The sequence below is a fragment of the Papilio xuthus genome, unplaced genomic scaffold (assembly GCF_000836235.2).
Source record: "Papilio xuthus unplaced genomic scaffold, Pxut_1.1 DF827680.1, whole genome shotgun sequence".
NCBI classification, from domain to species: Eukaryota; Metazoa; Arthropoda; class Insecta; order Lepidoptera; family Papilionidae; genus Papilio; species Papilio xuthus.
This window is the reverse complement of record NW_013530969.1, coordinates 4,120,324-4,138,049: the sequence shown is the minus strand read 5'-3', so window position 1 is coordinate 4,138,049 and position 17,726 is coordinate 4,120,324. Positions and strand designations below refer to the sequence as shown.

Sequence of the window (17,726 nt, the reverse complement as noted above, 5' to 3'; positions counted from 1 at the left end):
TAGATTGATATGACACACGATATTGCCACTTTGTTGTATTTGATATGCGAATGGCCGATGCCACCAATTGAACGAGATCGGTTAACGCGGAAGCAAATCAGACTTGTATCGGTGGTGACGGCCGGTAATCTGTGAGAAACCGGTTGTGCCGATTTATATTTCTTAATACTGGCTTGGTGTATGATAAAGATAGTCTTGTATGTGGGTTTATAATCTTGAAATTTAATGATTGGGGCTCATTACGCGAAACTTTGTTATGACTTTCAAAATGTTGTGAATCGAAATCAATTTGTCCGATTTCTGTTAATTTGTTTCTCCTTTTTAATTTTATTTTTTGTTGAATTAAAGTATGTTTTCTTCTACACTTATAGCTCTATAAAACCGTTAACAATGAAGTAAAAAATTTAAGAAGAAATCTGAAGTGAATTTTACATAAAAGTATTTATGTTTCCTAGATTTCAATAAATTGAATAGGATGTGAAAATCACGTAGCATAAAAGATCGAATTAACAGTACAGGTAAAATACCCAAAAGTAAGCTGTGAGAAAAACTTTATTTGACAATACTTATTTTACCTACAAAATAACTGGAAGGTTTTGAACGAACGATTCATTAGTCGTAATTAATGAAAAACGTGACATAGACGGACTTGTCCTGATATATTGTAACAGTCCATGGGCGTCGGATCAAATAATATTAGGCGATTCGTTGCTCGTTTGCCCCCATTTCCTATAAAAAAAAAAACTATTTATTGTGCATACACAGAGATATCTTAGCAATAAACTAATTATACAATAGAAAAAAAACAAGGTGTTATTAACTGATGCTTTATTGTCAGACTTAAATAATTTTCCGATAGGTCTTTGTGTTTGACATTGGCATTCAGGTGATACGCTCGCACTCGGACGTTAGTGCCAAGGTCGACAGCTCGCTACTGCCCAATAGCGTTCCGTTAGACATCCATTTGTTATGAAGCGGAAAAAATAAGAAAAATATTATTCTTATACGATCCTTGCGTATATAGGAGGAAAAAATGTTTACTTATTTTATAAAAAGAAAAATATCAGTTTTGGTTTTAAATGTCCCTTGACATGTAATTATTGTGAATTAGCATAGTGTCGTTTCAATTAGTTTGCTGCAATACATCGATTGGTTCAAAGACAAGAGGATCTTAGCTTATCGTGTGTTAATAATGTATATTATCTATAGTTATAAACCTTTTGCTAGCTAAAACATCCTTAGTACGATGTACTTTTAGTCAATTATTAGTTAGAATCCTTTAGCGCCAATGACATGCTTTCGTAACAAAGTCCAGTGTCAGAATTATTAGTGAGGGGACATAAACGTCGTTTTAGTAAGGCTAGTGTTGTGCCAGTACACCGGCACAGTGTCAGATTTTCTTCCCAACAGTACTAGTAAATGGTTGAGGGTAATTATGTAAAACAAACTACTACAAACATACAAATAGTGCTGTCGTATAAACACCCTAGCCGTTTATAAGACATCCAATCGTTTTTAATTTAACTTCAATCTAACCTAGTTCTATTTGCATAACAGCATTAAAATTTTGGACGCGCCTAGTTCTCCGTTGTCTGTTAGTGTCCAACATTTGTAGACCAAATGTTAGTGCGTTCGTTGACCTGCCCAATGTGCCAAATTATGACGTCACTCGAAATGTATTTCGCAACACATTAATTTGTTCTATCAAATAATACTATGTCGGTAATAAAAGCTTCATTTCATATTCTACTCGAATGTTTTTAGAGTTACGTCTGTTTGTATAATTTCAAGATCATATATAAAATTAGTAAGATATTTCTAACATAGATTTATTTATTCATCGATCGACTGAAAACGAAAATATGTGTTAAAACTTCAAAGATGTATAGTTGCGATCAGATGCGTACAAAAATACTATGAGGATTGAAAACAGTAAATAATTTACTGTCTGTACTTTAAATGTAAGATTACTAGGTGTCGCCAGCGACTCCGTGGAATTGAAAAAAAGATAATTGGTAGCCTATGAGTTATTTTAGACTATGTTCTATATATGTGCTAAATTTCATGAAGATCCGTCGGGCCGTTCTGGAGATACCTTGAAACAAACATACATCCATTCGTCCATCTAAACTTTGGCATTTATATTATTAGTAAGATTAAATTTCTTGGAATATAGCGTCAGGATACGATACTTGTGTAAAGTAACATTATTGTTATCATTTCATTAAGTCGTGGTCCACCTGCCGATGACACAGTTAGCCGGCCGGCTTATTGTCTAACATCCGCGCCTTAAGCTATCGGACTGACGCACATAACCTACGACAATTGAACACACTCTATCATTGTTCATATTTGCGCCTCGCCCTTTTGTAATACGTCGTATGATCAGAATAGCCTACCCGGGGCATATTAATAAATTCAGTCATGCCTAATTCGCTTGATATGCGTCTAGGGAGTCTACAATCGTAAATTTTCTATTTTAAGGTATTTTATTAAACAACTGAGACGTATAGCTTCTTTATCGTCATGGAAATCATCAGACCACTTAATTATCTCTTTCTCTGCAAGAAAATAAAGCTTTTGCAATGATTTTTTTCTTTTTTCATCTTAAGATTCGTATTACGTCAATTCAAATCATTGGACCGACATTGAACAACATGCTTGTTATTCAGATTTGGAGACGGATCGTAACAACAACGTCTGGCCTTCAACGTGACTCATATTAAAATTAATAAGTGAATTTACATATAAAACCTTTCCATCGAGCCCTTATTTGGATTGTTATATCATTACATTGCGACACGCTTCAACCGAAAGTAATTCAGAAGCGTTACTAGAATTGTATCACGTACGAAACGTCAATATATTTGTATTCCAATAATTAGGCAAGGTAAACGAAGACCTTACACGTGTCGGTAACCGCGTGTGCCTCGCCTCGCATACTGATGTGCCGATGCCGCGAACAATCCGTGAGCGCATTCCTTGCGCCGTGCGACGTACCGCCTTCAACCATTGTCTACGCAAATCATGTCGCACTCGTATGAATATCACAACATCGCGACGACCATGTCACGAAGGCTAGTCACTACGTTATTAAACATCAAAAAACTAAATGTCCTGTCCTGATTTTAGAGTCTGTTTATGTCTTAAGATGGGATCACTACTACTACTATCAATCTATCCCGAAATCTTCTCTTCTGAGCATATTTTTCACATAGCCACAAATTTGTGTTAGGAACTATCCATCTTACCCAAGTCAGGCTCAGTTTTTTTTTTCATAATAACGATGGTAACTCGCTTCGTTTTATATCTTAGAAGATGTCTGCGTTGGATACTTAAGTTAGTCATAACTTATTTTCGTAGCAAAGTACTCGGCGCCTTAACGACTCTTAGAATAGCTCCTGCATGGTGACGAGTTATTGCACCGCGTACCGAGTTGGATATTGCGGTGGTATCACCGGTCCAGTTCTCCCACGCCACCGCTGGCTCTCTCATCGCGACGTCGCACCACCGTCGACCAGGTTAACGAACCGTGCCACGGCTGTATGCCACACCACACGACGCGCGTATCAAAACGTTGTAATATTTTTGCCTTTCTCTACTTAAATACTTTATTAAGCATAACTGTAAATTTCAATATAATAAAAGCGTTTAATCGTCTTTGTATGCGACCGGAATGTATCCGTCGATGTATCCGTGTCGCCGCACGTCTCAACAAATTGAATGATAGTATTTGATTGCCATCGAAAGTTTACTATTCAATAGATTGTTGTATTCGCGCTGATTCATTCATGACTTTCAATTTTTATGATAAAAAAGATGACCGTTGTATTTTCAATTCACAGATAAATAACTAGTCGTGCGTAATAATCAAAATTTGTTGAAAAAAATCGAATTGATTAGTTTACAAAGAGTACACGAACTTGTATAGAGTGTCGTAATATTTTTTGTGTAGTAATATGTAGCCTGATTTGCTTACTTTTATCAGTAAAGTGTTAACGAGTTTTTTAATTATCAAAATTGGTTACAATTCGTTATGTAGACGAGCTCTCTTCAGCTGTGTGACGCCTACTGCTGGGCATAGGCCTCCAAAGATAGTTACGATGATCCGTCCCGTGCAACCCGCATCTAGGATACTCCCGGATTGTATGCACATCTATAGTTCATCGGACAATCATAAAAGGCCCTATAATATTCATTTAACAATGCATTCGGACGTGCATTGTGCACCGAGCCTGCTCTATCTCGGGTCGGTGCTCGTGTCGAACGACAAAGTGGTCATTCCGTCATTGCTACAACGAATTGGACGTCGATATATTTGCAACAAAATTTATTTTGTTGTATAGGAAGTATTTTTTATTAGAGATAAATATCAGTTTGTCGTTCTGTTAACTGAGGTTGGTAGAAGTTATAGACTTTAAAATTCAAGCAACTAAACATGGTTGTCTGTTTCCAGTACTGTTAATTCAACCTTCGTCGTTCTTGTTAGTATAATATGTTAACTTAGAAAGACCATCCTTGTCATTTTCATTGCCATACTATAATTTAACAGTTATTAATAATGGTTAAAGCATTATTTATCCGTTAAATAAAGTGTTTTAGTATTGGAAGTTGAGTGTCAATGATGTAAATGAGTATATTGCGAGGGAAAAATTAGTCTGAATCACAAATGTTTTTTTTTTCAAGTCTAGATGTGTTGTGTATGTTTCGTGACCTTGACTTATTATCGTTATTCACATTCAAACTGGCCAGGTAAGAAATTATCGGTGTTTTTTGTAAGAACTTGCGGCGAAAATATCATTAGATTTACAGCGACCTTTGTTTGAGAGATTGAATGTATTTTATTTTACGATTGTAAAATTTTATTACCAAATCATCAAATACTTCAATAAAATTTATCTTTAGGTAGATGAATGATGATGATTATATTCTTTTATAATTTTGTATTATTTTGCAACATGTTTTCGTAAAGTAAATTTATAAAATGAGCGCTGTATTTCTCGAGTACACCTCATTCAGTAGTGTTTGGAGCAGCCGATAGGGCGTCTATATTTAGACTCCGGATGTTGAGGTTTCTTAAACGATGTATAATTTAGGTTTGCACAGATTGAAAACAGGAACATGTATCTAACTAAATTATTAACCACAGCTAACGTTGTTAGATATTAGTTTAGTTTAATTAAACTAATTAAACTTAAAGTTTTACTATACAAGATTTGGAATGGGACTCGTTAGGTCTTTACATCATCATAAGCTCACTATACGTCCCCACTGAGGAACTTGGAGTCTATCATAAGTTAGGGGTGACTAGGCCATAGTCAACCACGCTAGTCCAGTGCGGGTTGTTTGACTTCACACATATCTTTGAATTTCTTCTCAGATATGTAGGACTTTACTATTAATATATTTTGGTGTCGCGCTTATTACTAAAGTAATTAATGTAATTGTCACAATATGTCCGCCGTAAATGCGTCATTGTTATAGATACAAGGTCTATTGGGCATCGTTTGAACGTTTACGAACCACTAAGTTGAATGTTACCTTAATCTCTTTGGTTTATATACGTCTACGTTTGTTGATTTAGTGTTTAGGGATGTGTTATCTAGAAACTGTTTAACTAATCACTTATTACACTCCATCTACACACAAAATGTCCACAATGGTTTTCAACTTAAACCTTGTACTGAAGCTTCTTTTGATTTATTATCTTAATTAATTGTTGTTACTAGCTTCTCTACTAGATCATTGGTTAGGACAACGACACAGGAACCAACTTCTGGTTTGGACGGACGGGACGCATTAGAGATAACAGGTCAATTGTCGCCTCCGCGATGTGTGGCGCCGAAAATAAACTCCATAGTTCGCAACTCATGATTCTTGACAGCAAATTTGAATTGTTAGCAGTTATGCTTTCACATTGTAAATTATCATTGTAATATAAAATTTAAATATTTGGCTGATGGCCGTATATTCTCGAAAGTCCCAGACGAATTCTAGACGGTATTTAATACTGAATTTTCTCACAAGCTGAATAAGTTATAATAATATTAAATGTTATTATTCTATCTATTAGAACGTGATTTGTTTTCGTTTTCTTTAATAACAAGCGTTCGTAGCACATTTCTATCTCCCTCTTCGCGTATCTTGCAACATGTATTATGCTACTAGCTGTCGCTCGCGACTACGTCCGCGCGGAATTTAAAAAAAAAAACTAGACTATGTTCTACATCTATGCCAAATTTTAGCGAGATCCATGCAGCCGTTCTGAGGATACCTTCAAAAAACATCTATCCATCCAAACATTCTCATTTATATTATAATATTAGTAAGATTATGCTATTACTACTATAACAATTGTACTCTTTTGGGATAGTTGTGTACATATGTGTGTTTAAGTCAGGTTATATGATCGCGGTGGTAAGTTAACACGATCCCGTGGCGTCCCACATTATGGCTATGAGGGAACAGAGGGGTTTAGTGGGTATGCTCCCATTCGGGGAGAGAATCCCACATAACTACCGTGCCTTCCCCGAGGCACGGAGTATGCCTAAAGCATTCCCTTCTGAAAAAAAAGGTTATATGGATAATTTGCCTAAACATGATGCACAACACTCGATTACAATAGCTTCTGAATACGCTTGGTAGTAACCGAATTGTCGGCTATTTATCGCCGTTACAGCTTCCCTTTACTGACCTCGTATCTCAGCCCTGTTTCCTCTGTTATACGTTTTGACATATGTATTAATTGTACTGTTTGTTTGTTCGCAGGATCAATATGATAACTTAGCCGCCCACACGCACAAGGGAATCGAGTTCCTAGACAAATATGGTAACTTTGTAAAGGATCGATGCGCTATAGAGCTCGAGTATGCAGGAAAACTCAGGTAAATAATAATCAATTAATAAAGGTCGGTGGCACAGCGGTTAAAGCACTTGTTTTGTAATCTGCAGGTTCTGGGTTCGAATCCCGACATGTACCATGCTTACGTATTTATATGTGCTTTTATCCGACCTTCTTACGGTGAATTAAAATGTCGTGATGCAATCTGTACACATTTGCAAAGAAATACAAAGATATGTGTGAAGTCAACCAACAAAATAATAAAAAGTAAATAATATAAATTATATTTTTCATGTGTGTGTGTTAGTTGCTTTGCGGCTAAAATGTGCGCTAAATTTATATTTACTACTATAAGCATTAATGGAACGATCTGCGAAATGTTTTTTATTAGCATTATTATAGCTGTATTTAGTTTTTACATAAAACTTTATTCGCTATATGTAAAAATTTGTTTTTTTATTGTTTAGCGAACGACCGAGAATAAAGCTAAATAGACATTTATGGAAATATGATTTATATAGAAAAATGGTCATTGTATTTAATTATTTTATTATTATAAATTTACTAATTGAATAAAATTGAGTTCTGTAATACAGGAAAATTGAAAGTCTACTTATTTCTTATTGAAAAATAATTAAAAATATCTTTGTCAACGTAAAATTAAAATTCTTCCGATACTCGTTGTAAAGAAATGTGGAAAATTTTATATAACCTGAACACCCAATGAACTTTCTTTTACATACTTCAAAATATGCAAGCACAAAGGTAAGCACTCTTGTCTTACAAGACAGAGCGTATCTTGCAAGATCAGAGACTTTCAGTATCGGAGTAACGTGAATTCCTCTTGAAACCTTTTTTGAATATAGGATCAAGTGCATTATACCTCCTTAGTAGTTTGTTAACCTATAGATTGATGCAGGTAATTAATGCCGATAAAATCTTTTAAAGTCTTATTTTTTACTAGCTGTCGCCCGCGACATCGACCGTTCGAATTAAACAAAAAACATAATTTTAATTATTAGCCTTTGTGTCTTTAGGTTATGTTCTATGTATGCCAAATTTCAACGTGACCCATGCAGTTGTTTTGGAGTTACCTTCAAACATTCGTACATCCAAACATTCGCATTTATAATATTAGTAAGATTTTTACCAACTGCAGAAAAAATATAAAAGACTACAGGAATTTGACATTTTATTAGTTTTTTGTTTCGTTTTGTAATAAGTATGTATATAATTAATTAATCTTATTACGTATTTTTTCTCAGCCAATTATAAAAGTGAAAGTCTTTTATTGACCCCAACACGCACTTTTTACGTAATCCAAGAAAACAATAGTCTCAAATAAAGCCGATAGAAAGATTTGTAAAAGAGGTGTTATGTATTACATAAATATATTAAAAGGATTACGGTATATGTTATAAACAAGACATATACTAGCGCGGGGAGTGTCGTAACTTGTCGAAAGTTCACTTTCACTACTTTATTTTGCGCTGTTTATTGAATACGAAATGCGAGAGATTTTTTCACTAAATTGTATCATTCGAATGTACCGTACACTGTATCTATGAATTTTAAGCATTATTTAAATTAAATTTGTTTATTTACGCAATCATTTCTCTTTTTGTAAGTTGGTACTTACAAAACCCAGGTACGGAACCCTAAAAAAATACCAACATATTATGGTTAATATGTTGCTATTTTTTTAGGGTTCCCTCATAGGAAAAAAACGGAACCCTTATAGGATCACTTTGTTGTCCGTCCGTCCGTCTGTCAGACCCTTTTTCTCAAAAACGCGTGAAGGTATCAAGCTGGAATTTACATCAAATGTTCAGATCTGCGGTCGCTAGGTGCTGTGAAAAAATAAAACTTCTAAGCCAACCCAATCAAAAGATACGACCGTTTATGTCGCAAATTTACGCAATTTATTTTGTTTGCAGGAGGCTCGTCAAAAGTTATCAACCTAAAAGAAAAGAAGAAGATGAATACCAGTAAGTTTTATAATGTTTTTTTTTCTCCTTATTGCCTATATTAAAACTATGATTTTATTTTGCCCTGGTAGTCTTCAAATCATATATTGACTTTATAGGACCGTTAGTTCTTAGGATATTTCAGTAGTGTAACCTAAGTACTATGCTATAATGTAGTAATATTTACCCGACACACATGGTATCCATACTAAAAATCTTGTTAACTGTATAAGTGGATGTCTAGATATAAGCTCATCAACGGACAGACAGGAAGTATGCGTTTAAAGCTAATAATATACAGTCGAACCTGGACAAGCGAGAGTCCAAGGGACTGCGATATGTCTCGCTTATAAAAGCCGTCCGTACCGACGAATGACTCGGCTTAGAGGTTTCTCGCTTTTCCAGGTTCGACTGTAGTGAAGGTTAATGATATAAAATCTTAATTAATTAATTAAAAAACTGGAATCTATGTATTTAGTTATCATCTTTCTCTAATACCATACATAATTTAAGACAGATTATTTTGCTGATAATAATACTATATATTTTTAATACGTTAAGTTCTTATTGTAGTTTTTGTTCATTTTTGAGTTTAAATAGTATAGATTTCTATGTAGACAATGACACATCGTGTCATTGCTTTTGTGACAAAGGATTCCTAGTTATATTTAGCTATCACTTGCACCGGAGCGGGAAAAAGCTATTTATCAATGATTTAGTAGTTGCTTGTTACTTGTCCCATTCTAGAAATAATAAAAAACAATAGTCTCGTCTTTCCGTTGCAGTTCTTCGGAAAGTGAGTGGAGTGATTGTGATTCATCTCTACAATGAGTTTATTAATTTAAATGTTTTGTCCGCGTGTTTTACTCAATACATTTTGTTAGATACTAAGAAGTATTAGGTGATTATTAAGAGAGAGTTTCCTTAGTACAAAACAAGTCGGAAATGTATTTAATTTTGTAAGTTTGACTTCAAAACTTTAAGTATAGATTTCTTGCTTATTATAGTTTAAGTGAAAGAAATTTACGCTAAGGTACGTATAAGTAACCATTTGAAGACTATAAATGTGCTAGTTAAACTTTATATTTAATTAGTTTTGCTAAAGAGTAATTAGTTGTATGCAGTTGGTATCTGATGAACTAACGAGTTTACGGGTTTACTGTCTCTCCTGGTTAGAACCTGTTATGATTTAATGATCCTACTAAAAATATTATGTATAGTCCGTTTTTAGTTTTAAATGCATATAATGAATCTAGTCTATAATTAGTATTCTTTAGCCATAGTTAAAGGAATTCTATTTTACATCCATTTCATATCTTAAACCCCTTTTCCATTAAAGCGACTATTCTGCATCGAGATCGGAATTATCACAGTGTATTTTATATCCTACACTTTTACTGCTAATGCGATTTTATTGAATCAATTTTAGGAGAAACGCAGATTTTATTTGATTGTCATTGAAATGAAATTTTATTTGTCTTATTTGTAGATACTCAGCTTGCAAAGCATTCAGACAGCTGCTGCAGGAGCTGGGCGACTTCGCGGGGCAGCGCGAGGTCGTAGCGGAGAACCTGCAGTCTAACGTCGTGCGAGAGCTGCACCTGCTTGCCAAGGAGCTAAGAGAAGAGAGGAAGGTAACCAACAACTACAGAAAACTATACTTTAACTACTAAGACTCGTTTAATGGTTTAAAGTATAGCTTTATGGAAGGATTTCTTACTTAATCTGAAGTAAGGCGCTCCCATGGCGAATAATTAACTCCTATATGACAATAGGTTTCTATTATTTAGCATGACCAAGTCTTAAGGTTAGGTGTTTATCTGGATATTCCTATCCCTGTAACCAAGAACAGAGTTAATGTCTAACTTTTCCGGTTATCTATTTTATGACGTCATAAATGGGAATATGTATATCTTAAATCATGTTAGTATGTATAATGATAAGTAATTTTGTTTTTTATGGTCATTTTAGTATTAATAAAAGTACCGTACAAGTCAATCGGGAACGAACATAAGCGTCTTACAGTACGGACTCGTTACTCCACATTCTAATTCCTTCATACATGAACGTCTTTGCTGATGCATCTCGTATTCCAACGGTTTTTAGATTTATTAATTATAATCTGATTATTAGAATTTGTCTCTGAGTAAAAACTTTTAATTAATTTTTAAAACAAAAAAATGCACGCGTCAAATAAATTATTTAACAATGTTTTTCTTTTGAATACATTCTTCGAGCGAATTGACCTTATTATAATGCTCGTCTTTTGTATTTTTTATATACAAATACAGACAGCGTGATTGCGAAAGAACAATTTGGCAAACGTTGTGCCTCATTAAAGCAAGTTGGCGCTTGTGTTTGTGCCATATTGATCCCGACTCGTGCCGCGCCGCCCGCCTAGATGCGACCGGGTCAAGGATTTTAGATATGTAATTGTATGACACACTTGATTTGATGCCAATCTTCAACGTCCAACACCTCGATTAATGTGTTAGCCTTTTTTTCTTTTAAAAATATTTCATTTAAATGGATAATAAACGACTGTAACCTTTAATTTTGTTACACCGTTTTGGGATTACAATAAAACAAATAGCTTAATTAATAATACATTAAGTGGTTAGCGTTATAGTTCTGATTCAAAAAAAATTGTTCTGGCTTTTATTGGAATTACTTTTATTTAGCCATGCTTTGTTACTCAAATTAAAAAAATATATAGTTGTCTATGAACGCTCCAACACGGCGCGAGTTAACTTCCTGACACTTGACCGTTTTATCGTCCTTTTAATTTCAGCAACATTTAAACGAAGGCGCCAAACAAGTGGCCGTACTCAACTCTGCTATAGGCGCACTGGAGAGAGCGCGGCGGGCCTACGAGCGCGCCGCCCGCGAGTCCGAGAGGGCTATCGAAACATTCGACAAGGCTGACGCTGATCTCAGTCTAAGGTACAAAATTAAAAAGAAAAAGTATTTTTTATAATTCCTTTAATGAAATTTGAGTTTTTAATTTTTCGGCCAGGATTATTTCAGTCTGTACTCAATCTCGTAGGTTGAACTCGAGGGTGCTACTTGTTTTATTCATGTTTATAAATGAATCATCCTTTCAGTGTACCAGCGGGGCGGCCGGTTTCATTATAATTTGTAAAGTTATATTTAATACTTTACTTCTTTTTATTTTAAGCAAAGATTTTTGATGTATGGACGCTGAACGATAGGAGATTCTTGTTTCAAAACAAAAAGGTTATCATTTTTAGCGAGTCTTCATTTTCTGTCTGGCGCGGTTTGCTTTTAGGCTTAATCGTTTTGCCACGTCACTTTAACTAAAAGCCCCTTTGCACTCTTTTTGTATTTGCTACGGGAGATATCGCATCGAAAGCATCAAGCTATTCGTTACCTTCAACATAAAAAATTGAACTTTAGAAAGAGGAAATATACATCAAATTAAAAATGTTATGTATACAGTCGAGCAGAGTTGGAGAAACAGAAAGCGAACGTGAAGGCGCGAGGTCAGGCTTGCGAGGAGGCGAAGCAGGAGTACACGGAACAGCTGCGCAAGACTAACGAGGCACAGCGACAACACTATGAACAGCGGTTGCCACATGTATTCAAACAGCTACAGGTACAATCCTTAGATAAAAACAAACATTTCAGTTAGAATTAATCATCTATAAAGAATGGTGATAATATGAACATCGGCAAAATTTGTGATGGATCATAGACAAATTCTGTTATTGAAGTGGTGAGAATAATCTTATACGTAAGTGAGAGAAAGTATTCTTAACGAGCTGTCGCCCGCGAGTCCGCCCGCGCGGAATAAAAAACATACTTAATAGATAGTCTATGTGTTCTTTCAGACTATGTTCTACTTGTATGCCAAATTTCAGCGACATCCATACAGCCGTTCCGGAGATACATTCAAACAAACATCCATCCATCAATCTAAACATTCTAATTTTAATATTAATAAAGGATTAGTAAAAAGTAAGAGTAAAATAAAGAATGTTTTACTAACTTGTTTTGCTACATGTAACATCTTTATATATATAATTCTTCTGTGAGTGTGTATATCACTGAACTTCTCTCAAACGACTGGACCGATTTTGATGAATTTTTTTGTGTGTGTTCAAGGGGATCTGGGAATAGTTTAGATTCACAATTTTCATCAAATATTAACTTCATATTAATTTATTCAAATTAAATATGTGTAGACAGGACAACGTCTGTCGGGTCCGCTAGTATAAATATAATAATTAAATATTTTAACGTACACTTATCTATTCAATAAATCTATCAGTTTTATTTTGTTGGTTTTGTTTGCTCGATTTCTTCCTTTTAAAACGAATAGGTGTGATATAATTTTTGCTTTAAATATCTGTCTTTCACAATGGCGCATCCCAATTTAAGATTTTTCTATAAAATTTATCAGAAACGTAAACATGACTCATGAACTTTATAACAATATGATGAAATGCATCTGAGTTCTCCCGCTTGCACCTGGCGCTCTGCCAACTAGGTCGAGTAGACACAAATTAAAGTCGACGCCTATTTCTGACAGATTTTTTATTTTTAAACTACAATATATGGCGATGAATGTTTCAGTTCATTTATGATTTAACACAGTTTTTGCTGTGTAATTTTTTTTATGTTTTGTTGTTCTTGTTTCAGGATTTAGACGAAAAAAGAATCAAAAATATAAAGAACTTCATGTTAAGTTCTGTGGACGTCGAAAGGAAAGTCTTCCCTATAATAATGCAGTGCCTTGACGGAATGGAGACAGCCGCTAATAGTATTAATGAAAAAGAGGTAATTATATTAACAAATTAAAAAAAAACTAAATAAGTAGCCTTTCAGACTACGTTCTACGTCTGTGCCAAATCTCGTCAAGAGATATCGCCGTTCAGGAGATACCTTTAATCAAACGTCCGTTTATCAAAACTTTCGCATTTATAATATTAGTAAGATTTAAACCTTTTTTGGTAATGAAATACATTGCAATCTTTATTTTTATCATTTTTTTCATTCTGTATCGTATTATTTGTTGGAAGGGAACTTTAAGATATAAGAAATATTGAAATCGAAAAAAAATACCTAAATATTTATTGTTTGATATTTATTCAGTTGTTGACTTTTCCAGGACACCCAGCTGGTGATAGAGAGGTACAAGTCAGGTTTCGTGCCGCCCGAGGAGTTCAGGTTCGAGGCGGCGTCAGGGCGGGACTCGCAGGAGCACGCGCCGCCGCAGCATCACCTCACTGCGGCGCGCGGCACTGTCTCACACCGCGTCAAGAAACGAGGCGGACTGCTCTCCATATTCACCTCCAATAAGGTGAACACATATTTATAACTGGCTGAATACGTAGCACTTAAAAAAAAAGAATAAACAGAATCCGACCCTGGATATAAAGCTAGTTTCACACTATGAGGGAGTATGTACAATGTTCTGGTGTTGTGTGAAACTAGCATTACAGTACCAATGTCTCGATAAATTTTGATCTATGATTTAGAAATGCATAGATGATTTATATTTTTTTTTATTTATAAGTAAAAGTACAAATATATATAATTGCTGAATAATACGGTAAATGGAATTCGAAGTATGTTTGATTTAATTTATAAATGTTAGATATGCATGAAATATATTCCCATTTTTTTTTCTTTATATTTTTGAAGTATGGTGGTTATTAATTTTATGGTTTTGGAGATGGTGATACTAATTTTATTTTTATTTTGTTCATTCCCCGTTCGATTCCAATAACACGGGTTGATTATCAAATGATATTGGCCGGCGTCTGATGTCCCATCACAATGAAAAAGTAAGTCTAGAGGGCGCGTAAGTTCGCATGCGCCATACATGCAATGTCTGACACTTCATACAAACAAAGCCATGCATATTAGTCACAAACTGATTCTTTTTGTTATAACATTTACTGTCATCATTTCGGCTTCGCTTTAGGACTTTCCGATGAAACGGTGAAAGTCCTTGTTTCTGTTCATTTCTGTTTTTTTTTATTTAAATATAATTTGTTTGCCTTCATCCCGTCCTGGTACAATTTGACGACAGAGGATTATTGAGGCGTGCCACTCTTTTAAGGTTAGTCGCGTGAAATTGCAGGTTTTATGGTTGAAGTTTGGTATTGGCTAAATTCACGGAAATATACTTTTTGGAGTGTTGGCTTTTGAGGCCATTGAATAAAAAAACCTATTGGATTCTATGGTTTCAATTGGACCAATGAGATTTTTTTTAGGAAAACACCCATAGACTATGGTAAAACACTGGTTTATTATATCCACCGTTAAAATTTCTAAATTTATTTGAATTTTTGGAATGTAATTTTTTTTATTTAAACGGGAATAGCAAATCTTTAATTTTATAATGTTTCTTCTGCATGCAGATCATAAGTAACCAAATAAATTGTCTATGACTTTCAAATTATGCGAAAGCAATGGATTAACTTGCAAAAAAACCCTTGTAAATAATTCTTTATTTTCGATCTTTTATTTCTACTTATCTTAATCTTTTTATTTCTAAAGTTAACTTGTATATAATAGGTTTAACTATCATTGGCTGAAATTTATTCAATTATCTTAAATAAATAATCACTTTATTTCTTAATTCTACCAACTGTTAGATGGTTGCTGAAGTGATGATTTAGCCATATTTACCAATACGAGTATACACAAGCACATTTTGTGTTTATTCATTCACAAATTACTGTGGGTTTCCATTGTTGTAACACTTGTATACAAACATATCATCTTTTCAGTTAAAAAAAGAGATATTTAGATGTATTAATACAAGTATTACGACAATGGAATTTCAAACATAGACTGGGCTAGAAATGTACATTTTGTTACGCTTTATTGATTGTCTGGATTGTTCGTGTTTTTTAAATTTTTAGTATAAGTGTTAATGTTTTAAATGTATTTTAGAACAACATGTCGATGGATGGAAAGGAGGATTATTCAGATTTGCCACCGAATCAGAAGAAAAAGAAACTACAAGCCAAAGTTCTTGAGTTAAACAAACAGGTTTGTTAAATTTACGTTTTAAATTAAAAAAATATAAAACTTCCTATGAAAAAAAACGTAAATAGTAGCCTATGTGTCCTTCCAGACTATGTTCTACATCTATGCCAAATTTCAGCGAGATCTGTTTAGCTGTTCTGGAGATACCTTCTAACAAACATCCATCCATCCATCTAAACTTTCGCTTTAGAATATTAGTAAGATAAGTAGATAATAAAAAACCAAATCTTGTCTTCATTATCTACTTGCATTTATTCTTGTAGTGCTTTTATGAATTCTTAGTTCTGTTTGTCAGGTTGCACAGGAACAAGCCGCTATGGAAGGTCTCATGAAGATGAAAGGAGTATATGAAACAAATCCTACCTTAGGGGATCCGATGACTGTAGAAGGTTTGATGTTATCAAGTTTTATTTTGAACAGTTTTTATAACATTAAGTAGATACTATCAATGGAGAGAAAAACTGACTTTTGTTCACTACAGATGTCAGCATATTGTAGCACTGAATATACCAAAGATGTACAAAAAATCACTTTATTTTACATACAACGTACAAAAATATAAGTATTTTTTAGGGTTCCGTCCACAAAAGGAAAAAACACTTTATTGTCTGTCAAATGTTGTCAAAATGTTTTTTTTTTTTTTTTTAGAAAGTTCATGAATAATTTATATACATGATCTGTGTTCGTAGGTCAACTGAACGAGTGCTGTGACAAGCTGAAGAAGTTGCGGCAACAGCTGCGTAAATACGAGGAGCTGCTGGCGGAGGCGCACAGCCAAGTGTGCGCACCACCGCTGCATCCTGCAGCACGCACCAACGGCGCCGCGCCACCTGCACAGGCCATCAGGTACACTGCATCAAACAATACATATAAAACGACATAAAAGGAAAAAATTATATGACAGCTATAGTACAAATAAGATATTGTGACATTTTTGACGTTGACAAGGGGTCGCTAGTGAGCTGTTATAATTTAGCTTTATTTATGCCCAGGTTCTTATAGCCCTATCGGTCTATACGTTAAATGAGTTGAACAAATAAGTCGTTACGGCGTTTCTTTTAAGATGATAAAACCAATTTCCTTAGTGACTATTAAACTATCTAATTAGCATATATTATGTTTGCACGGACAGTATCGGATCAAACAGCGAATCTCTGTCGCGGTCCGCGTCCGAGTCGTCAGTGAGCACGGGCACGGGTACGGGCACTACTGCGTGCGCATCCGCCGCGCGCGTCGCCGGCGGATCTCCAGAGTCCGGACTCGGCGGGGAGCTGGCCGCCGCACACGACCACGCCAACGGACACCACGACCATCACGACCACCATGACCACGACGACCACGACCATCACGACCACGACGAGCACGACGCACACGACCACGAGTCCGATATTGATTACTATTACGAGCCTGATCTACAGCCGCTCGGATATTGCAAAGCGTTATACGCATTTGAAGGTCAGTTTATATTATTTACTAATAATGTAAAGAAAATTGTGCGCGAAATAAACAAACTAAAAAGTTGGATACTGCTCGATTTACCGTGGGTTCCTGAGACCAAAATGTCTTTATAAAATATCGTTATTCCTGTCATTATCTGGCCAAACAGAGGTTTGGTCTTAGAAGCACACGGTTAGAGTTGCAAATGTTGCCGATCTGTGTTTGACAAAGACATTGGTTGAATTAGAATCTTCTCTTATGTATTTTGCACAGTTGATTTTACGTTGTGTTTGTGTGTGCAGCAAACGGCACAGGTTCAACGATGCGCATGGAGTGCGGCGAGCGGCTGCTGGTGCTGGAGACTGACGCCGGGGACGGGTGGACGCGGGTGCGGCGCCAGCACACGCGCGAGGAGGGCTTCGTACCCACCACATACATCGCCACCACGCTCTACGCAG

At 35.2% G+C, this 17,726-nt stretch overlaps 1 protein-coding gene across 1 annotated transcript in view; it reads left to right on the top strand.

Moving 5' to 3' along the window:
* Positions 1 to 17,726, top strand: part of Cip4 (formin-binding protein 1-like Cip4) — a 52,117-nt gene that overhangs the window by 33,702 nt on the left and 689 nt on the right. The window contains exons 2-13 of the mRNA XM_013310981.1: positions 6,769 to 6,884; positions 8,779 to 8,829; positions 10,298 to 10,442; positions 11,600 to 11,751; positions 12,268 to 12,424; positions 13,471 to 13,608; positions 13,940 to 14,131; positions 15,736 to 15,834; positions 16,127 to 16,220; positions 16,521 to 16,677; positions 16,964 to 17,286; positions 17,571 to 17,722. Of these exons, the coding sequence (XP_013166435.1) occupies positions 6,769 to 6,884; positions 8,779 to 8,829; positions 10,298 to 10,442; positions 11,600 to 11,751; positions 12,268 to 12,424; positions 13,471 to 13,608; positions 13,940 to 14,131; positions 15,736 to 15,834; positions 16,127 to 16,220; positions 16,521 to 16,677; positions 16,964 to 17,286; positions 17,571 to 17,722 (1,776 nt within the window). The remainder of the gene's footprint in view (positions 1 to 6,768; positions 6,885 to 8,778; positions 8,830 to 10,297; positions 10,443 to 11,599; positions 11,752 to 12,267; positions 12,425 to 13,470; positions 13,609 to 13,939; positions 14,132 to 15,735; positions 15,835 to 16,126; positions 16,221 to 16,520; positions 16,678 to 16,963; positions 17,287 to 17,570; positions 17,723 to 17,726) is intronic.